This window comes from Mus pahari, chromosome 3, assembly GCF_900095145.1.
Source record: "Mus pahari chromosome 3, PAHARI_EIJ_v1.1, whole genome shotgun sequence".
Taxonomy (NCBI): Eukaryota; Metazoa; Chordata; class Mammalia; order Rodentia; family Muridae; genus Mus; species Mus pahari.
The window spans coordinates 135774237-135793755 of NC_034592.1; the positions used below are offsets into that span (position 1 = coordinate 135774237).

General features: G+C 47.4%; 2 protein-coding genes across 5 annotated transcripts in view; one reads left to right on the top strand and one right to left on the bottom strand.

Moving 5' to 3' along the window:
- Positions 1-9662, top strand: part of Asxl1 (ASXL transcriptional regulator 1) — a 67083-nt gene extending 57421 nt beyond the window's left edge. For both annotated transcript variants that reach the window (XM_021192387.2, XM_029535996.1), the window contains exons 11-13: positions 2382-2487; positions 3031-3655; positions 4891-9662. In XM_021192387.2, the coding sequence (XP_021048046.1) occupies positions 2382-2487; positions 3031-3655; positions 4891-7740 (3581 nt within the window). In that variant the 3' untranslated portion in view covers positions 7741-9662. The remainder of the gene's footprint in view (positions 1-2381; positions 2488-3030; positions 3656-4890) is intronic.
- A 3322-nt stretch (positions 9663-12984) lies between these two features.
- The window catches only part of Nol4l (nucleolar protein 4 like), a 117927-nt gene continuing 111392 nt past the window's right edge, over positions 12985-19519 (bottom strand). For all 3 annotated transcript variants that reach the window (XM_021192248.1, XM_029536219.1, XM_021192249.2), the window contains one exon: positions 12985-17337. In XM_021192248.1, the coding sequence (XP_021047907.1) occupies positions 17120-17337 (218 nt within the window). In that variant the 3' untranslated portion in view covers positions 12985-17119. The remainder of the gene's footprint in view (positions 17338-19519) is intronic.

The following is a 19519-nucleotide window of genomic DNA, read 5'->3' on the forward strand; positions in this document are numbered from 1 at the left end:
CAGGCTGGCCTCGAACTCAGAAATCCGCCTGCCTCTGCCTCCTGAGTGCTGGGATTAAAGGCGTGCGCCACCACCGCCCGGCCCACATCTTCTTTTATCACTAAACTGTATATGCCTGCACCTGTCAGTAATGGCATTGTGTGCACATGTGTGAAAAAAGCGCCCACAGTGACTTAATCATTTCTACCACGCTCTCTGTCAGAGTAAAGTAGAGGAAATGCTAAGGTCTGAATTTAGTTTTCTAAAGTAGCTTCATGGTAAATGTGAGGAGAGATCCAAGACTACCCTTGAGTTCTGTTAATATTGGCAGTTTATGTACAGAGTTGGGGTTTATCACAGCAAAACAACATAAAATAAAATTGGCAGTGGGAAAAGGCACACAGGTAAGATACAGGTACAGCCAGGCACAGGTTTCTCAAGTCTTTTCTGTGGATTCCAGTAGGATATAAACGAATATCTCAGAAATAAATTGTAATGGTGTGAAAATGTCTACCAGGGGGCTGGAGAAAAGGCTCAGAAGTTAAGAGCACTGGCTGCTCTTCCAGAGGTCCTGAGTTCAATTCCCAGCAACTGCATGGTGGCTTATAACCATCTATAATGTAAACTGGTGCCCTCTTCTGGCCTGTAGGCATATATGCAGGCAGAACATTGTATATATAATAAATAAATCTTTTTTTACAATTTCTACCAGAGAAGTTTGGTGGACACAGGACTTTGTTTTGCTCTTTATGAGTATGTGTGACCGGGCGTGGTGGCACACCCCTTTAATCCCAGCACTTGGGAGGCAGAGGCAGGCGGATTTCTGAGTTCCAGTCTAGCCTGGTCTACAAAGTGAGTTCTAGGACAGCCAGGGCTACACAAAGAAACCCTGTCTCATACAAAATCAAAAAAAAAAAAAAAAAAAAATTATGAGTATATGTGTCTTTGGATATGTGCACATGAGTTTAGGTGCCTCCAGAGGCCATAGGGTGTTAGCTCCCCTTACAGGTAGGTAGTTGTTAGCTACCTAACGTGGATTCTCGGGACCAAATTCTTAACCACTGAGCCCTGGTACCCAGGGTTTTATTGGGAGCTGATTCTGTTGGAAGCCATTGCTAGTCCTAAAAGAAAACCTGGTGTTTAGTTTTCACCAGCTTCTTTATCAAGAGGTATTAATATGGGCTGGAGAGATAGATGGCTTAGTGGTTAAGAGCACCCACCGACTACTCTTCCAAAGGTCCTGAGTTCAAATCCCAGCAACCACCTGGTGGCTTACAACCATTCGTAATGAGATCTGACACCCTCTTCTGGTGCATCTGAAGACAGCTACAGTGTACTTAGATATAATAATAAATAAATCTTTAAAAATAGAGGAGGGAGGGGTATTAATAAAAGGCATTGGTTCCTAAAAAGAAAGCAGGTGTCTTTAGCATGAGTGATATAATTATTAATTATATAATTATAATTATAATTATTCATTGAGAGCAGCACAATGAGCCACTGGTCACTTAGGGTGGTGAAAGTACTTTAAATCCAGGTTCTCAGATGTCACCAAATGACCAGCCTCAAAGATAAGCTTTCAGGTATGCTACAATGGTCTTCTGGTGTTTTTTTATTGTCTTGATCAATGTGTTGCTTGCTTTTGACTGATTATAGATGAGTAAATCTCTGTTATAGGAGAAGCATTAGTTCTGTCCTGAGTTAGGAGCATGCTCTGAGAAGTCCATGCATAGAGGTGTAGGAGTCATGTTCTTTTTACAATTGCCTAGTAGGAGCTGGAGATGGTCCCATTGGTAAGGTGCTTACTGTGTAAGCATGAAGATCTGATTTTGATCCCAGGACCCTCATATACATACTTACAAATGTAAACACACACACACACCTTGTGGTGACCTGTTGTACCTCAGCAGCAGTAGTAAGTCCAGCACTGTGTAGGTGGCAATAGGCAGGTTACTGGGATTCACTGCCCAGATAGCCTAGGCTAAGTAGTGAGTCCCAGGCCAGGGAAAGATCTTATTTCAAACAAAAAATGTACATTTGAGTAGAGATGTTGAGATGGCTCAGTGGGTAATCGTACACCCTGCTCTTCCAGAAGACGTGTTTAGCTTGGTGTACCCATGTTGAATGTTCCAGCTCAGTGGGGTCTTCTACCCTCTCCTAGTCTCAGCAGGCATCTATATGTACATGCTGACATGGTATACGCTCACAGACACGTAAATAAAAAAAGTTCTGTAAAACAAACCAACTTTGGTCCATGCATGCATGGACACATAGGTGGCAGGTACACATGCATGTATGCGCACATACAAAACAATAAAATGCTTGTTATGGAACCAGAAGACTTAAATCACTGTAGGACAGGTATCCAGAATTTATTAACTGAAAGTCATTTTTCTCTTTAGGTGAATTCACTCATGAGATGCAAGTCAGGCTAAGACAGGAAATGGAAAAGGAAAAGAAGGTGGAACAATGGAAGGAAAAGTTCTTTGAAGATTACTACGGACAGAAGTAAGGCATTCAGTACTATAAGGTCTGGTCTGGGGACAAAGGCAGTTGGCATCCAGAAACCTGCCGTTCATAGTGGCCATTCATATCTGTGGTTCTGTAGGCATAGATTGAACAAACTAACTGAGGATTGTTTAAGAAGGAAACCATGGCACTGTGTACACAGACTAGCAACTGCTGGATGTCACACTCAGTGAGACTAGGTCTGTAGAGACATAAGGGACTCAGCTACCCAATGCTGGGATGGACTTAAACCATTATAAAGTATCCAGGAGCATATAGACAGGTTATATTATAAACATGCTGTTTTGTCTAAGGGATTTAGACATCTACAGGATGTCCGGTATACGAAGGGACAGATGTAGTATGTACATAAAAGCAAGGAACTGACTCAGCTTGACAGTGAAGCTATTGTGGTTTTCTGTGCTTAGTGCTATACAGTATGCAGATTTGTTTCATCTAGCTAACTTATCTGGGTGTATATTCACAGAAATAAGAGACACATGCTCTCTGGCCTGTAGTTGATGATGTGAGTTTGATTTGCAGATTGGGTTTGACCAAAGAAGAATCACTGCAGCAGAAAGAAGTCCAGGAGGAGGCCAAAATCAAGAGTGGTTTATGTGTCTCTGGAGAGTCAGTGCGGCCGCAGCGTGGGCCCAACACCCGTCAACGGGACGGACATTTTAAGAAACGTTCTCGGCCAGATCTCCGAACCAGATCCAGAAGGAATATATACAAAAAACAGGAGCCAGAACAAGCAGGGGTTGCTAAAGATGCAAATGCTGCACCAGATGTCTCACTCTCTAAAGATGATAAAACTGACTCAGCAGGGGTGAACAGTCCCCCTGGGCCAGATGTGTCCTCTGCAGCATCTGGACAGGAGGGTCCCAAGTGTCCCAGTGAACCTGTGGCTTCCCAGATCCAAACAGAAAGGGACAACTTGGCATGTGCCTCTGCATCTCCAGACAGAATCCCTACCTTACCTCAGGACACTGTGGATCAAGAGACAAAGGATCAGAAGAGAAAATCCTTTGAGCAGGAAGCCTCTGCATCCTTTCCCGAAAAGAAACCCCGGCTTGAAGATCGTCAGTCCTTTCGTAACACAATTGAAAGTGTTCACACCGAAAAGCCACAGCCCACTAAAGAGGAGCCCAAAGTCCCGCCCATCCGGGTAAGAGACTTGGTTCTTACTGTCTCGGGTGTCAGATTTCTTTCTGAGGAGTTTTTGGTTAGGAGCATGCATAAGGCAGAGGTTCTTTGGCCCTGGCATGAATTACATGGGGTACAAAACTTTCTGCAAGAAAGCTTTTCTTGACTGACTTAGAAAAATACACTCCTCCTTCCTCTTCCTTTTTGTTTTGTTTTGTTGTTTTGTCTGAGACAGGTTTTCCTGTGTATCACTGGCTTTCCTAGAACTCACTCTGTAGACCAGGCTGGCCTTGAACTAGAGATCTGCATGCCTCTGCCTCCTGAGCACTGGTACTAAAGGTGTGCACTACTACCACCCAGTGGACAAATCACTTTTTTTGTTAAAATTATCTCAAGGTCAAAATCCTGGGGTTTTACTTTTTTTTTTTTTTTTTGGTTAACTGTTACATTGTTTGTTTCAGGACCCACAGCTCCAATTAGAAATTAAGTTTGAAAGGTGGGTTTGGGGACTGGAGAGATGGCTCAGTGGTTAAGAGCCTACTACTCTTACAAAGGTCCTGAGTTCAAATCCTAGCAACCACCTGGTGGCTCACAACCATCCATAATAAGATCTCATGCCCTCTTCTGGTGTGTGAAGACAGCTACAGTGTAATAAATCTCTGGGCTGGAGCGAGCAGAGGTTCTGAGTTCAATTCCCAGCAATCACATGATAGCTCACAACCATCTGTACAACTACGGTGTACTCATATACATAAACTAAATAAATCTCATATTACATAAAAGGAAGGTAGGTAGATGGGTAGGTAGGTGGGTTTGGTGGCCTATCTATATAATCCCAACACTTGGGGGCCTAATGCCAGAGGAGGAGTGCCATCATTTCAAAGCCAGCTTGGGTTAATAATGAAAACCTTGTTTCGGTGGATACAGGAGCTTGCTGCCAAGTCTAATGGGACTCACTCAATGAACAGAGAGAACTGACTCCCATAAGTTGCTCTCTGATATCCACACGTGTGTTGTGGCATGTGTGCATGCAAATGCATAATGAATGAGTCTAAAACCAGAATCTAAAAAAGTGGTGAGACTTTCTTGCAGCATAAAATGACTCTTGATTTCATGGGTAAGCCATTTTACTAAAATTAATTGTTAGGAAAATGAGTTTTCTAGGCCATTACTTCTAAGATGACTTATATTTCAGTTTTGCTTTGTAGTTCCTAAGTCAAGTCACTGTTAAAGTTTTTATTTATGCTTTTCTTGCAGATTCAACTTTCACGTATCAAACCACCCTGGGTGGCTAAAGGTCGGCCCACTTACCAGATATGCCCCCGGATCATCCCCATCACGGAGTCCTCCTGCCGGGGTTGGACTGGTGCCAGGACCCTCGCAGACATTAAAGCCCGTGCTTTGCAGGCCCGAGGGGCGAGAGGCTACCACTGCAATCGAGAGACGTCCACCACTGCCATCGGAGGGGGGGGTGGCCCGGGTGGAGGTGGCAGTGGGGCCATCGATGAGGGAGGTGGCAGAGACGGCAGCAGTGGTGATGGTAGTGAGGCCTGTGGCCACTCTGAGCCCAGGGGAACCTCAAGCACCCCTGGAGAGAGTGCGTCAGATCTACAGCGAACACAACTACTGCCGCCTTGTCCTCTGAAAGGAGAGTACACTCCTGCTGAAGCTGCCATGCCCAGAGCCAGAAGAGAGGACTCAGCCTCTCTCAGAAAGGAAGAGAGCTGCCTGATGAAGAAGGTCCCAGGCGTGCTTACAAGTGGGCTGGAAGATGCCTCTCAACCCCCTATTGCTCCTACTGGAGACCAGCCATGTCAGGCTTTGCCCCCTCTGTCCTCCCAAACTCCAGTGGCCGAGATGTTAGCAGAGCAGCCTAAGTTGCTTCTAGATGATAGAACTGAGTGTGAGTCTAGTAGAGAAGATCAAGGACCCACTGAGAGTAGTTCTGGACAGTTTCCATTGGGAGATCTATTGGGAGGAGGAAGTGACCAGGCCTTTGATAATATAAAGGAGCCTGTAAGTATGACACCTACTTTTATATCTGAATTGTCATTAACTAGCTACCTACAGGATAGGCCTGCTGCTGATGAATTAGGGCTTGGTGCCACAGGCCTGCTCATAAGGGAAAGTAGTAGACAAGAAACTTTGACTGAGACTTTTGGATCTGGCAGTCCTACCTCCTGGGTACCCATTCTGTCAAATTATGAGGTAATAAAAACATCTGATCTAGAATCCAGAGAAAACATACCATGTCTGGAGCCCCAGGATGAAAAAGAGTGGGAGAGAGCTGTTCCCCTCATTGCTGCCATGCCTGGGGAGTTGGCAGCCACAGAAAGTGTACCCCACCCTGAGAGCTGTGTTTCACATTGGACAGCACCTCCTCCAGGAGCCATGGGCAGCACTGGCAGTGACAGTGAGCAGGTGGACCTTGAACGACTAGAAATGAATGGCATCTCTGAAGCACCCAGTCCTCACAGCGAATCCACAGATACAGCCTCTGACTCTGAAGGCCATCTCTCTGAGGACAGCAGTGAGGCTGATGCAAGTGAAGTCACAGTGGTAAAGGGGTCATTAGGTGGGGGTGAAAAGCAGGACTGGGACCCATCTGCCTCACTGTCCAAGGTGAGCAATGACCTAAGTGTGCTTACAAGGACAGGAGGGGTGGCTGCTTCTCAGAGCTGGGTGTCTAGAGTATGTTCAGTCCCACACAAGGTCCCAGACTCTCTGTTGTTGTCCAGTACTGAGTGGCAGCCCAGGTCTCTGGGCTCGCTGAGCCCTGGCTCTTCAGCGGAGGCTACCAACCCACTTGGGATGCACCTCCTGCACGGTAATTTGCCCTTGGAGAAGGTTCTTCCTCCAGGTCACAGAAGCAGCCAACCAGAGTCCCCACAGCTGCCACTTAGAGAACAGAGCCAGGATAGAGGTGCTCTACAAGGTACAGGGGAAGACAATCGCCTAGCTGCCAGAAGCAACCCTGGTTCTGCACAAACATTGAAAGAGTCTATTCTGGCCCAGAGCTATGGAGCAACTGCTGGTCTTGTCAGGGCAAAGGCCTCCAAGGCTCCTGCAGTGTCCCAGAAGATTGCGAAGATGGTTCCAAGTTTAGACTCACAACATCCAGTGACAGAATTGACACCTTCCTCTGGCAACCTGGAAGAAATAGATTCCAAAGAGCATCTCTCTCCCTTCCTTTGTGAAGAGCAGAAAGAAGCCCATTCCCTGTCTCAAGGCAGTGATCCAGGTGCTGCCCCAGACCAATGTCTAGGAGATCACACTACCTCCAAAGTGCCAAGTTTCTCCTCTGTAAATGGGAGCCTCTCCTTTGGATCTGAGCAGACAGATGGGACCCTGAGTGACCAGAACAATGCTGGTGGTCATGAGAAGAAACTATTTGGTCCCGGGAATACAGTTGCCACCCTTCAGTGCCCCAGGTCTGAAGAGCAGACACCACTACCTGCTGAGGTCCCTCCAGTGTTTCCCAGTAGGAAGATAGAACCAAGCAAAAACTCTTTGTCTGGTGGTGTGCAAACTACAAGGGAAAACAGGATGCCCAAACCACCACCTGTCTCTGCTGGCAGCATCAAGACAGAGCAGACATTTTTGAGGGATCCTATTAAGGCAGATGCAGAGCACAGAAAGGCTGCAGGGTACAGTTCTCTGGAACTAGTGGGTCACTTGCAAGGGATGCCTTTTGTTGTGGATCTACCTTTCTGGAAGTTACCCAGAGAGCCAGGGAAAGGGTTCAGTCAACCGCTGGAGCCTTCTTCCATCCCCTCCCAGCTCAACATCAAGCAGGCTTTGTATGGGAAGTTGTCTAAACTCCAGCTGAGTCCCACCAGCTTTAATTACTCCTCCAGCTCTGCCACGTTTCCCAAAGGCATTGCTGGTGGTGTGGTGCAGTTGAGCCACAAAGCCAGCTTTGGTACAGGCCACACTGCATCACTGTCCTTACAAATGTTCACTGACAGCAGTGCAGTAGAAAGCATCTCTCTCCAATGTGCATGCAGCCTGAAAGCCATGATCATGTGCCAAGGCTGCGGAGCGTTCTGCCATGATGACTGCATTGGGCCTTCAAAGCTCTGTGTATTGTGCCTTGTGGTGAGATAATAAATTATGGCCATTGGAAACATTGTACATTTAGTGTGTGTATTTTAATAATGGTTGATCTTAAATCTGTATACAAAATATCACTGATATAATGAACTCTATCTCTAGACAAGATAAATCTTGCCTCCCCATGAAATTTATAGTGCTGAAGCCCTCTGTCACTTGACACCCTTCTAGCCTTGCTGGAAGGGTTTTCAGGGAGATGGGGGCACTATGGTTGCCCAAGACCATCCAGCCTAAACCCTCTTGTAGTCAGGCAGTATAGTGCAGCAGGGCAACCTGTCTGACACCTAAAAGGACTTGAAATTGAAGCAGGGAGGTTGGGTTCTTACCTGCCTGAACTGAGCAGGAATGTCAGTCTTCCACTGCCCCTCCCTGCCATCTTCTGCTACTTAGCTTGGGAGTTGATGGTTGCAGAAGCCACACAGGGTTAAAGTAAATTCCATCTTTGCCCACCAGGGTATCAAACCCCTGCTGACCTTGATATCATATTTCTGTCATTTGCCAGTTGATGGAGCCAAGTTGACCTTTGGTTCTGGTGCTTCACCCAGTTTGGAACTTTAATCTGTAACCTATGGATCCACAGATTTTCTTGGAAGCTTGAATAGCCCTTCTTGGACAATGGGGTCTGGAAATAGGGCTGTCTGCTATGGAAATGCTATCTGTAGACCTTGAGAGTCAACTGTACAGATGTTTGCAGGTGACTTGCCACCCACCCGTCATATTTGGTTCTGTGGGAGTGGGCACCCATGCACCTGTGTATGTGAAAGTCATTTTACATTTCCAAGCAGTCTGTTTCTTATTTTTATATTTTAACTCTATTCTTGGATGTATAAAGTGAACTTTTTCGCTTCTGTAAGTATGCTCTATGCACCTCTAACGTTTTATCCTGTATTTATATGTTGTACACAGTGCTGGCCAATTCTGTAAATGGATGTATTGTACAGAGGACACGAACGTCTCTTACTTATTTTACGTTTTCAGCACCCTTGATTAAAATGGTGTCGTTTACTTCTGTGCACCAATTGTCAAAACCACTGAGTGCTGTGCTGCCTGTGTGAGAAGGAAGTTACTGACTTGTGACCTATGCTTGGCCCTGTGCCTTGTCACTTGTCACCAGGGATTCTACTACAGTCTGCGCGCCACAGATAGCTGCTCACACCGTTGAGCAAACAAGTCTTGTTCCTTGTATCTCTTCTCTTCCAGCCCTGAGTGGCTGCGCTGCTGCCATATGTGACAAATGGTCCTCACCAGTGTTAAGTGCTTCTGGATTCATGGGTGAGTTCCTTGGACGACCCCCAGACAGGCTTCTGGATCTGGCTCCAGGGTCATCACCTGTCAAAGCAATATTGGGGATTGCTAGGCTCCTTTCAACTTACTTTTCACAGTAGGTTTCAGGGGAACAAAGCCATGTCTGCTGCCTGCCTCTCTCCTAACATGGTTCCATCAAGTAGACACCCTTTGTATTTGTCTGACCTTTTCCCAATTCCTGCCCCGTTTCTTATCTTTACTTGAAAGTTGGGAGTCCTTGTTTAATTTTAGGTCTGTCGTCTTGTGTGACTGTTTCTGTATGAAGTATAAAAATTTGTGTGCCTTGAGCAAGTCTCATTTTCTTTGTAAGCTGCCTCTCCCACCATTTCATCTGAGGTTGCTGTCCTTTTGGTGGGGAGGGGTTTGGGGAATCCATCAGGTGTGAGTGAGGAGCCGGTAGTGAATTCAGTATTGGCCAAGTCCATGTTGTGTGCCCAGAAGTCTCTTTACCAAAGACCAGGAGCAGGAGCCAAGCATGTCCAGGCCTCTTCTGAGACCTCTGAGGTCTCAGAAGAGAAACTTGACAGTGTTCTGGTCCATGGGGCTGCTCAGAAAAGCGCTGCTCTTGTATGTCTCATTGGTATTGGAAAAATAAACCTGTACAACCTGCACTTGTCTCCTTGTCATCTGTGGCTGACTGTGGGTGTGGGGAGGTGGGGCTAAGTGCAGAGCCAGACAGGTCCTCTTGACTGTGGGGCTCCTGTGTGTAGTGAATTGGCAGCTCCACTGGTCTTTGGACTCTTGATTTTGGTATATGTTACCAATGGGTGTAGAAGAGCTAGAAAGCTAATGGGAGTGATGGGAACTATAACGGCCAAGGCTCCTCCTTCCAGGGACTCATCTACACCACTACGCCATAGGTATTCACTGAGGTGGCGACCTCCTGTCAATGACTAGTTCTGGCCTTGTTCATGGTGTGAGGCAGGGTCACTACTGTTTGAACAAGCCTGGATGGATGCCTAGTGCTTCAGGGACAACACTTCAGGAGTGCTTAAATGCAGGGTTTTACAATTGCATTCAGACATAACTAAGCAGAACGGACGTGATGGAAGTGAACCCAGGCATAGCCTAGTGGGAGAACGCCTTCTGGGCCCTTGAGCAAGTTTTGAAGGGCAGCAAATACTGCTGCTGAGTGTTTGTTGGATGATACAGGCTCCTGCTGGGGAAAGTTTCTCATTTCCCCTATGTTGCCACATCAAACTCATCATGTCTTCATAAGCTTAGAGCCTTGGCAGGGGACAGCATCTTGCCACTTGTTTCTAAGTCAAAATGAGGCAGTGGCCAGAGTACAGGCCACATCTTATGCCACTCTTGGCTTGAGCACGGCCTGCCACTGTCTTGTCCAAATGGGTGCTAGTTGCATTGACATGGAGTGATTGGTACACTTGCCACCTAGAAGGTACTTCAGGTAGGCCAGGATTAATGGCTCCACAGACTTAAGACTTTAACTTGGGAGTAGCTGCTTCCTTGTGTCACCCTTGTCCCAGAGGGAGCTCAGGATGCAGGCCTGTGGGCTGTGCTGAGGTAGAGGTGCCAGGCAGGCTGTGAGCTGACACTTGGTTTTCAGCCCCACTCTGTAGCTACTGAGTGCAGTGCTAAGATTAGAAGACCAATAAGGAAGGAACAAGGGACACACAAGTCAGTTTGACATCAAATACGCTCTTGATGAAATAGCACCTTGTTTGAAAGGGGTGGGGCCTGTGTACACATTGGCAATATCAGTTTCCCTCACGTTAGGGTGCTATTGTAAGCCGTAGAGAAGGTGGGGCTTTGTGACCTAGAAATTGATACTTGTACCCCAAATTAGGCAGTACTTATGCTTGTCTCCATTACATCAAGATTTCCTAGCACAGTACTACTGGGGTGCACTCCTAAGAAGTACATCTGCTGCATACTGTCAGGATGCACACAAACTGTTGACAGAACCAAGTGCTTCATGTAATAGCTCCTAGAAGGTAAGCCTAACAAAATCAGAATTCATAAAAAAGATGGAGCTAGACCTTCGCAAAGATTGGCTTAGATTGTTGATACTGTTGGTTTATATTTGGTGGTAAGTTTTTTTTGGGGGGGGGAGGAGAGGAGATTGGCTTGCTTGATTGATTGATTTGGTTTCTTTGAGACAGAGTTTCTCTATGTAGCCCTGGCTGTCCTGGAACTCACTCTGTAGACCAGGCTGACCTCGAACTCAGAAATCCGCCTCCCTCTGCCTCCCAAGTGCTGGGACTAAAGGCATGCGCCACCACTGCCCAGCCGGGCTTTTTAAGATAGGGTCTCATACAAAGACCAGGAATTCATTATGTAGATCAGGCTAGCCGTGAACAGAGATTCCTGTCTTCTGAGTGCTGGGATTAAAGGCATGCCCTGCATTGTGGTAATGTTTTTTTGTTTTTTTAACACTGTTTGATATATCCCAGGTTTGATCCTGCCTCTGCTTTCCAGGTGCTAGGCATGAACCTGGTTTTTGTGTGGTACTGGGGATTCAACCCAGAGCTTTGCGAATGCTAAGCTAGCCCTGTAGTGAGTCACATCTTAAGCCTCTAGGGCATTTCAAATGATTTAAAAGGCCAAGAGATGTGTTTTCCCTACTGGATAAAGGGGAGGTTTGCCAGTTACTGTTGAGTGAACTTGTCGATGCTTTAAGATGACATTTCCCAGTTGATGGTGTCTTGTGACAACTGTTCACAGCAATGGTATGACAGCATCACCTAAGCAAGAGGAACAATCCAGTATTCTGTCCTCCAGCTGGTTTCCTGGATTCCAGTGTTCCGTAGCAGCCTCACTGACGAGGCAAGCGTTCCCACGATCCTGTTCTGTGAAGGTTGTGGAGATTTTGTGGTCCTTTGGTGAATCTCAGCAATAGTTCTGGCAGGATGGGAACTTTCTTGGCATTACTGAGGACTTGCTGGCCCTTGACCCCCATTATCTCTCAGAGGTATGTGGAGGTGCCATACCTAACCCCATATGTTCTGCTCAGGTGCACAGTGAGGGCTGCAGATGGCTCATTCTCAGCCTCTAATATGAGCACTTGGCTACTTTATAGAATTTTTGCTTGAGGTTATAACTTTTAATGTAACCAGGGATGGTGGGTCATCATCTTGAATCCCAGCACTCAGAAGGCAGAGGCAGGCAGATCTCTCTAAGTTAGACTCCAGCCTCATCATCATAAGTTCCAGGACAGCCAGGGCTCTGTGGAGACCCTGTCTTTAAAAAACACACAACTGGTATTTGTAAGTATCTGCATATATATTGTTTGAATTCATTTTTTTTCAAACTCATGATAACTTATTCCCAGCTATTTTCCTGTAATGTTTCCTAAAAGCTTAACCTAAGTGGCCAAATGAGTATGCAAATCAGTGCTAGAGGAAGTGGCCTTTGTTTTCTTTCAAAGTAGAACTCAAGTTTTACCTCGACTTGGATGTCAGTTACTGAGTGTTTAGAACTAGAAGGTTTTTCGTTTTTTTTTTTTTTTCCAGGCCCTTAGCAGTTGCTAAGAAGCTTAGATTTGGTCAGTTGGCCAGATACCAGGCCAGCAGGCCAGGGCACAGCACCCGGTTCATTGTCACACAGCTGCAGACTAAATCTTGCTTGGTTGATGACTGAACTTAGGCAAGATGTGGCACTCGATATACCTCTGTGTCACAGTCTCGAGAGGGTTATGAGGTGACTGAAACTTGATTGCCTCACAGGAGACCTGCCACCAGTGCTGGGCACCTAATGGGCACCCTAGCTGAGTATCTTCTCCCTTTCTAACATGCTAGGTGCCAAAAGTGAGATTGCAGGCTTATTTGTCTGAGAAAACCTATTGAAGATGTCTGTGAACCAGTTATTAGCTAGGGAAAGGTGAATCTTCATAGGAAAATGTTTCCAAACTAGATTCAGAAGGACCAGGACTGGGTGGCAGCGCTGCTGCTGGGACACAGGCGAAGCTCAGTGTAAGGTTTGTTGTTCAGTGTTTATTAAGTAGATTTCAGTCTGGTATATGATATACAGTCTCAAAAGGAAAAGGATTCCACATACTTATGACATCAGTGCATTTAGCAGTAATACCATGGAGATAACCGCTCATTAACAGCTCATTGGTCTTCTGGTAAGTGAGGGAAAGAGGGCGTCGGCCTGTGCTAGTCATTCCACAAACAAAACAGAATTTAGTAGCTGCATCACATAGAAAGACACATACTAAGAATTAAAGTATTAAGCCACATTTCCTGGGAAACTCACTGTACAGAACACAAACACTTTATAGAGCATTGAGGAGGTCCTCACCTGCTTAGAAGAGCCACATTAAGTTGCATAGGTGCATATCTGTAAAAATATAATTTAGCGGTGAAACCATTGATTAATAAAGTCACCTTTAAAAGTTGGTGCCATCCACTGCTTGCGGTAAGTGCCTTATGCTTACTGTCTGGAGCCCCTGACCCTCCCCTGAAGTGCTGTGTCATCTGCACTAAAAGTCACAGTCTCACCTTACATGGAACTCATGCTCTTCCAAAGTGTGTCTCAATCATGCCAGCAGATTGATGGCCTCTCATGTTGTCCCTAAATCCTGCCTGGCTTGCTCCTGAAGGCCCATGAGTCCTCTTGACCTTCGTACTGCCTCCTGCCCAGAGAAGAACTTCCTCCCAGAGCTGGGCAGTAAGTCCTGCATTAATGTCTCCTCTGTGTGCTATCCCCACCCAGCTGGCAGGGGGTGCTGCCTTGATTCCTAAGGGAACACATGATAGAGGCACGGGGCATCTACCAGGCAGAATTTGTCGGCAAATCTGAGTTCCAGGTGGTGAAGATTTTTGTTTTTTAGGTGGAAACGGGTACAAAGTGAGAGGTTTTGTTTTGTGGCTTTGCTAAGCAGATGAGCTAGTGAGGTGCAATCTTCCTCCTCGAGCGTGCGTCTTGCAGAAAACACAGGGATGGGGCATCTGTACATGTAAACAGTACACTTCCACTGAGTCCAAAATTAGGAGCAAAATACAAAGGTTCACATTGGTCTTAGGTAGATACAGGCAAGAGAGGATTGAGCTGTTGCGCTCAGAAACAACAAAACAAAGTCTCTAAAGCACCACTAAATTATATAAAAATCAGACCACGGACGGCTTGAAACTGGTATTCTGGTGAAATACTTTACTATCTTGTAAAAAGTTTTACAAAAAATTACAAATTAAAAGTATCAACCCTCTGAGTTCAAAGCAGCATTGAGAATGAACTGGTAGTTAATCCTATAACCACCTGTGGAGTCATTTGTGGCCCTTGAGAAATAGGGAGGGACAGATGGGTTCCACCTGTTCAAAGTCCTCTAAGACCCTCCTGGCCCTGCCTGCCTCTCCCCAACACCGTCCTTGGGAATAAGCTGTCCGTTTGTTGAGTGGTGAGAGAAAACAAATGCTTTCAGATGGGTCCTGTATACTATCCCTGGTCTAACAGATGATCATCCACCACTTCTCTTGATAACCTTCAGGGATCTGCCCGGCAAGGACTCGGGGGTTGGTGCATCCTGCACTGGCATGTTCATTGTGACTTGAGATCACCAATGACTACTGTGTGCCTGAGGCTTCCATCACACTGAAGTGGCTGCAGGACAAGGCTTTGGGAAGCTCCTCCTGGGAAAAGGCGGGCCACAGTCAGGAAGGGAGAGAGGCTTGACGCTGCTGCATCGTTTAAAGGAAAACAGAACAAGTTCCCTGACTGAGCTAGGTAATGGAATCCTGTGTCCACACTAACTTGCTCCTGGTGTGGCTGCTCTGAGGCTTTGGGGACCACTTGTCTGGGAAGAAGCCCAGTCAGCATGCCAGCATCCACTGCCCTGCAGCCCCTCTGGAAACCATCAGCACTGGCATTGGTTTTATTTCTCTTGAAAGCAAAACACATGGAACCTATGCTCACACGGTACTCTCGGAGCAGGCTGCTAGTGGCTGGTCAAGACTGCTTGCAGTTAGAAAATACCACTTAGATATAGATTATGCTCGTACTTACAGATGAGTCCTGTGGGGGAGGGAGGAGCCCCTGCCTAGTCTCTTCTATCTTCTTCCAAAAACGCAAGCCATTTGTGTCTAGCTTGGGTACTGCCTCTGGGAGCAGACACAATGCGGTAAGCAATTGATAACAAATTCTAGGGCGGCGATTGTCTCTGCCAATTTTCAACATTTTCACAAATTGCCTGGGGTAACATTTTGCAAAAAGCTCTACTGATTACTTTGCAGTATTCACACACAAAAATAAATATTTACACAAATTCAAACATCCAGGAGTCCTACTGAGCAGGTGGGGAACTGGGCACGTCTGGCCAGCTGTGGGGAGGCCTGGGCACTGGAGTTTGTGCTGTACGAAGGGGCTCAGGTGTCCTGGCCCAGTCCAGAGGCCTGGTGAGCGGGCACATGAAGGCAGAGGTGGTGTGGCTGGGTAGGCATTGTAGGCCATGTGAAAGACCACATTTAACCCCAGTGTGGAAGTGTGCAGGGTAGGGAACCCTGCCTTACAGCCCTGAATCTGAACAGGTAGGGTGTCTGCACTGGCCCTGCCTGCCTGCCTGTTTGAAGGGTAGTCTGTCAAGCTGCCACAAGCAGTCCCTGCCATAGACCAGTCTGGGAAGGGACACTCGCTCTGGGACCAAGAGTGGCTCTGTGGTTAGCTTAGTGTCCACTCAGCCCTGGCTCCCTTGAGGCCTCCTTGCTCTGAGGGAAGAAAGGCAACAGGGCTTCTGCCATCTCTGGGCAGGGGCAGGCAGCAGAGTGCTGCTGTCATGGCTACGGAGTGTTGAGGGAGAGGCCCCCTGGCCTGCTGAGGTCTGGGTGAATCCCTGGTTTTAGCAGCACTGGTAGGTATTGCACAGAGCAAGAGGAAGTGCCTGTCAGAGAGGAAGGAAACCAGGTCAGCTTTTTCTTGTCCCTTGTCACACTCCAGGGACTAGGTTTCTTACAGGACAGGCCTTTCCAGAAGAAAGTTTGATCCTAGGAGAATGCAAGTAGTTCTGCATTTCCACCAACGAGCTGATGATCCCTCTACTCCCATCGTGAGGTGAGGAGTGGAAACCATAATTCACCCTTGGGCACACAGATGCCTGGCCAAGAGAAGTGGCCCCTCAAGCAGGTTATCTGGGGGCTGGGTGGGGCCTGTGTTCATAAGATCTGGGTCCTTGACCAGCTCCAGACACTCTATCCTGTCAAGCATCTCCAAGAGCCCAGGCTATGGCAAGCTGCTGGTTTCAAGGGCCAAGCCCCTCTGGGCTCTGGTTCCTGGACACTGGGTCTTTTACCTCCCCGAAGACAGATACATTGTGTGGGAGTTGGGGAGACAGCCATTCAGAACACACTTGGAGCACATGCTGGAAAAGCCCACGCTGGAGTGTGAGGTAGAGTACAGGTGACCGTGTGACTGGGACTCTGTCGGATGGGTGGCTGCTTTTATTTGTAGTGAGTATCGGTGAGGTCCCTCTGTTTGGCAGTGTCCCTGTGGCAGCACTGGGATCTGCAACAAGACAGCCTAGTGGAGTATGGTAGCCTTCCCAAGGGCATGCTGGGTACTCGGGACAGTGAATCTGCTGGCCCCCAGCTCACATCAGTGTAGTGATAGGGAATGTTAGGTACAGGGATACATCCTTCTGGTTAGACAGACACAGACTGGCAATCTGTACAAACACAAAATAATCCATTTCAGAAAAATAAATTACTAAGGGGAGAGAAAGGGTCCACTTTTGCTCTTCTCAATAAATATGCAATTCTGCTCACCTAAGACTTGAAAGGTAATTATTGGGGGGTTCTAACATTGGGGTCCACAAAGGTGATTCTAAATAGAGCTGCAGCCCCTGTGCCTTTTCAGGGGAGCCTCAACCCTTTTAGAGCTGCCCCACTGGCCTCTTTCCAAGCAGGTCAGAGCACCCATGTGGTGAAATTAAAAAAAAAAAAAAAAAAAAAAGGTGTCCTTGTGCCCAAAGTCTCAGATGCTTGGAGTGCAGCTAGAAACAGCTCTTTTGGATCCCACCTCTTTCAGAAAACAGTGTACCAACTGCTGAGGCAGGAAGCTGGGTCCAGGCTGGGACAGCCTCCTTCCCTGGCATCGTGCACTCTGGGGGCCAGCGGGGTCAGTTCTGCTGTAAAATGAGGTTTTCCAGTTCATCTGCAGAACGCAGCAGGAAGGCTGCAGACTCTCGATAGCCTGCGATGAGCTGCCGCACAGCACTGATCTCCGTGGGGCTAAGCTGGGCTGTGGGCATGGTCCTGCTGGTGTTGTTGCTGGAAGGGGTAGGCGTGGGAGGAGTGGGGGTAGAGGCCCCGCCTTTCATGCTGAGGTCTGTGGGCCCTGTAGAGAGGGAAAGATGATTTAGAGTCTAAAGTTTAGAGGAAGCTGAAGCCCCTGCCTGCTTCTGGGCATAGAATTGGAAGCCCTGGTCTATTTCCCCAATGGCTATATTCCCAGTATTTAGAATGGGGCTTTGGCATGACAAGGGTTCTAGGTTAAGCTTTATTGTGAACCATATGACAGGCAAAAGAGAGGTGGAGAATTCTACCCAAAATCACATGGCAAATGAACAATGGAATAAGGAGGCATGCATCAAGAACACAGGCTTTGTTTGGTATCAGGCACGGCACAGCAGGTTTCCAACCTAGCTTCCTGCCTCTACCTGTGCCTCCCATCAGACATCCATCCCAGCTCTGGCTTCAGGTGAGGAAGAGGCAGCTTGAGCCACTGAAATGTCCCCCATTAACTCCTGAGCCCTCCGCTCTCCAGGAGGTACAGGAACAGGAATAACAGTCCCAGGAAGCAGCTGTGTCCCGGGCACTGTGAGAAAGAGCTGTTGGCATGTTCTGGGGGCAGTAGGGCAGACAGGCCTTTTTCCCAGAAGAAGGCTGAGAGGGGAGGCTACCATCTGGGCTGGAGAGGCAGTGAGCACCCAGCCCTAGAGGGTTTACAGGTGCTTGTGGATGGAAGAGAGGCAAGGCTTGCTTTGCCTCAGCACCTCTAAGGAGTTTCACTGTCCCAAGTGAGGAGGCTGACACTCCTGGGACAGAAGGGCACGGAAGAAGACAGAATAGTCTCCTGTCTGTCCTCTACTGGCTGACTGTGGCAGAACACACACACACACACACACACACACACACACACACACACACACACACACACACACACACACAAAGCAACCAAACCCAAGCTCTTAAAATCCCTGGGGAGGAGGCCACAGCCACCTCTTTGTCCCATTAGGAGCTCCATGGAGAAGGCCGCCAGCACTGGAGTTGAGCAGGTGTATGCTCCAGTCCTTCTCTGCCACCTCATGGGCAATTTCTAAACTTCTCCAAGTGAGCTTCTGATTCCAAAACAATAAAGGGAGCAGCTTCTTGGGAACAGGAGCTTCCTTCCATAAAGCTTGGGGAAGCCCAGACAGCCCAGCAGACAGGCGTTCCAGCCTTCTGGAGAACTAGCTGCAGAGCCTACCAGGAGAGGCACCTCAGCTGGCCTCCTGGACATGGAAGGAAACTCCCACTAGACATGAGAAGTGAGCGGGGCTTGAAAGGCCTTGTAAGTATTTATCAAGAAAATAAGCAATGAAGAGAGCTGGTGAATGAGAGGCCATGTTCTTGGTGACCCCTCGCCACAGCAGATAGTTCACTTTCCTGGCTGTTGCCCCTTCTTCCTGAGTCCCCTACCCGCATCCTTCAACCTGGAGGCTATCTACAGGAGTTCTGGGCCTACTTCCCTGTAGGTTTTGATGGCCACACTTGTTCGTTGCTGCATTTACACAGCTGTATTAGAGATGGGCAAAACCTTGTCTTTGGAGACATCTACACTAGAAGTAACATCTAAGGATAAATTGTGGAAACAACTGTTGCTAAAGAAAGTCAGCATAGCTCTTTATTGGGAAAAGAAGTTGGCCTCTGTGGTTGTACCGTTTTTTTTTTGTTTTGTTTTGTTCTGTTTTATTTTAATTTTTATGTTCATTGGTGTTTTGCCTGCATGTGAGGGCACCAGATCTCCTAGAACTGGAGTTACAGACAGTTGTGAGCTGCCATGTACGTGCTAGGAACTAAACCCAGGTCTTCTGGAAGAGCATTCAGTGCTCTTAAATCTGCTGAGTCGCCTCGCCAGCCCCTGACTGGACAGTTTGTAAACACAGTTATTTTTCCCCTTTGACCAGAGAATGTAGATAGTTTGCTAAAGTTTCCTTGGAGATGGGGTAAAGTACCCTCCCTGGGTTCAATTTCTAGCACCACAAAAATAAATAACAATGCTCTTAGAATTAAGATATTGAACAATCAAATATGGGAGGAAGAGATGTGTATGACAAAAACAGAGCCCAGCAGGTGAGTGGCTTCCATGGTGGCAGCTTCTGCCAGCTTCTGGATATCCCAACTGCAAGACTTGGAGGGGATGAAATAGGTTTGATTTTCTCTGGTTGCTTTTGATCTAGGCAATGCCTGGGGGTAGCAGAGGCCACCTGCCACTGTTAGAGAGGTGGCCCCAGGTTTCTCCCTTCCCTCCCCCCCCC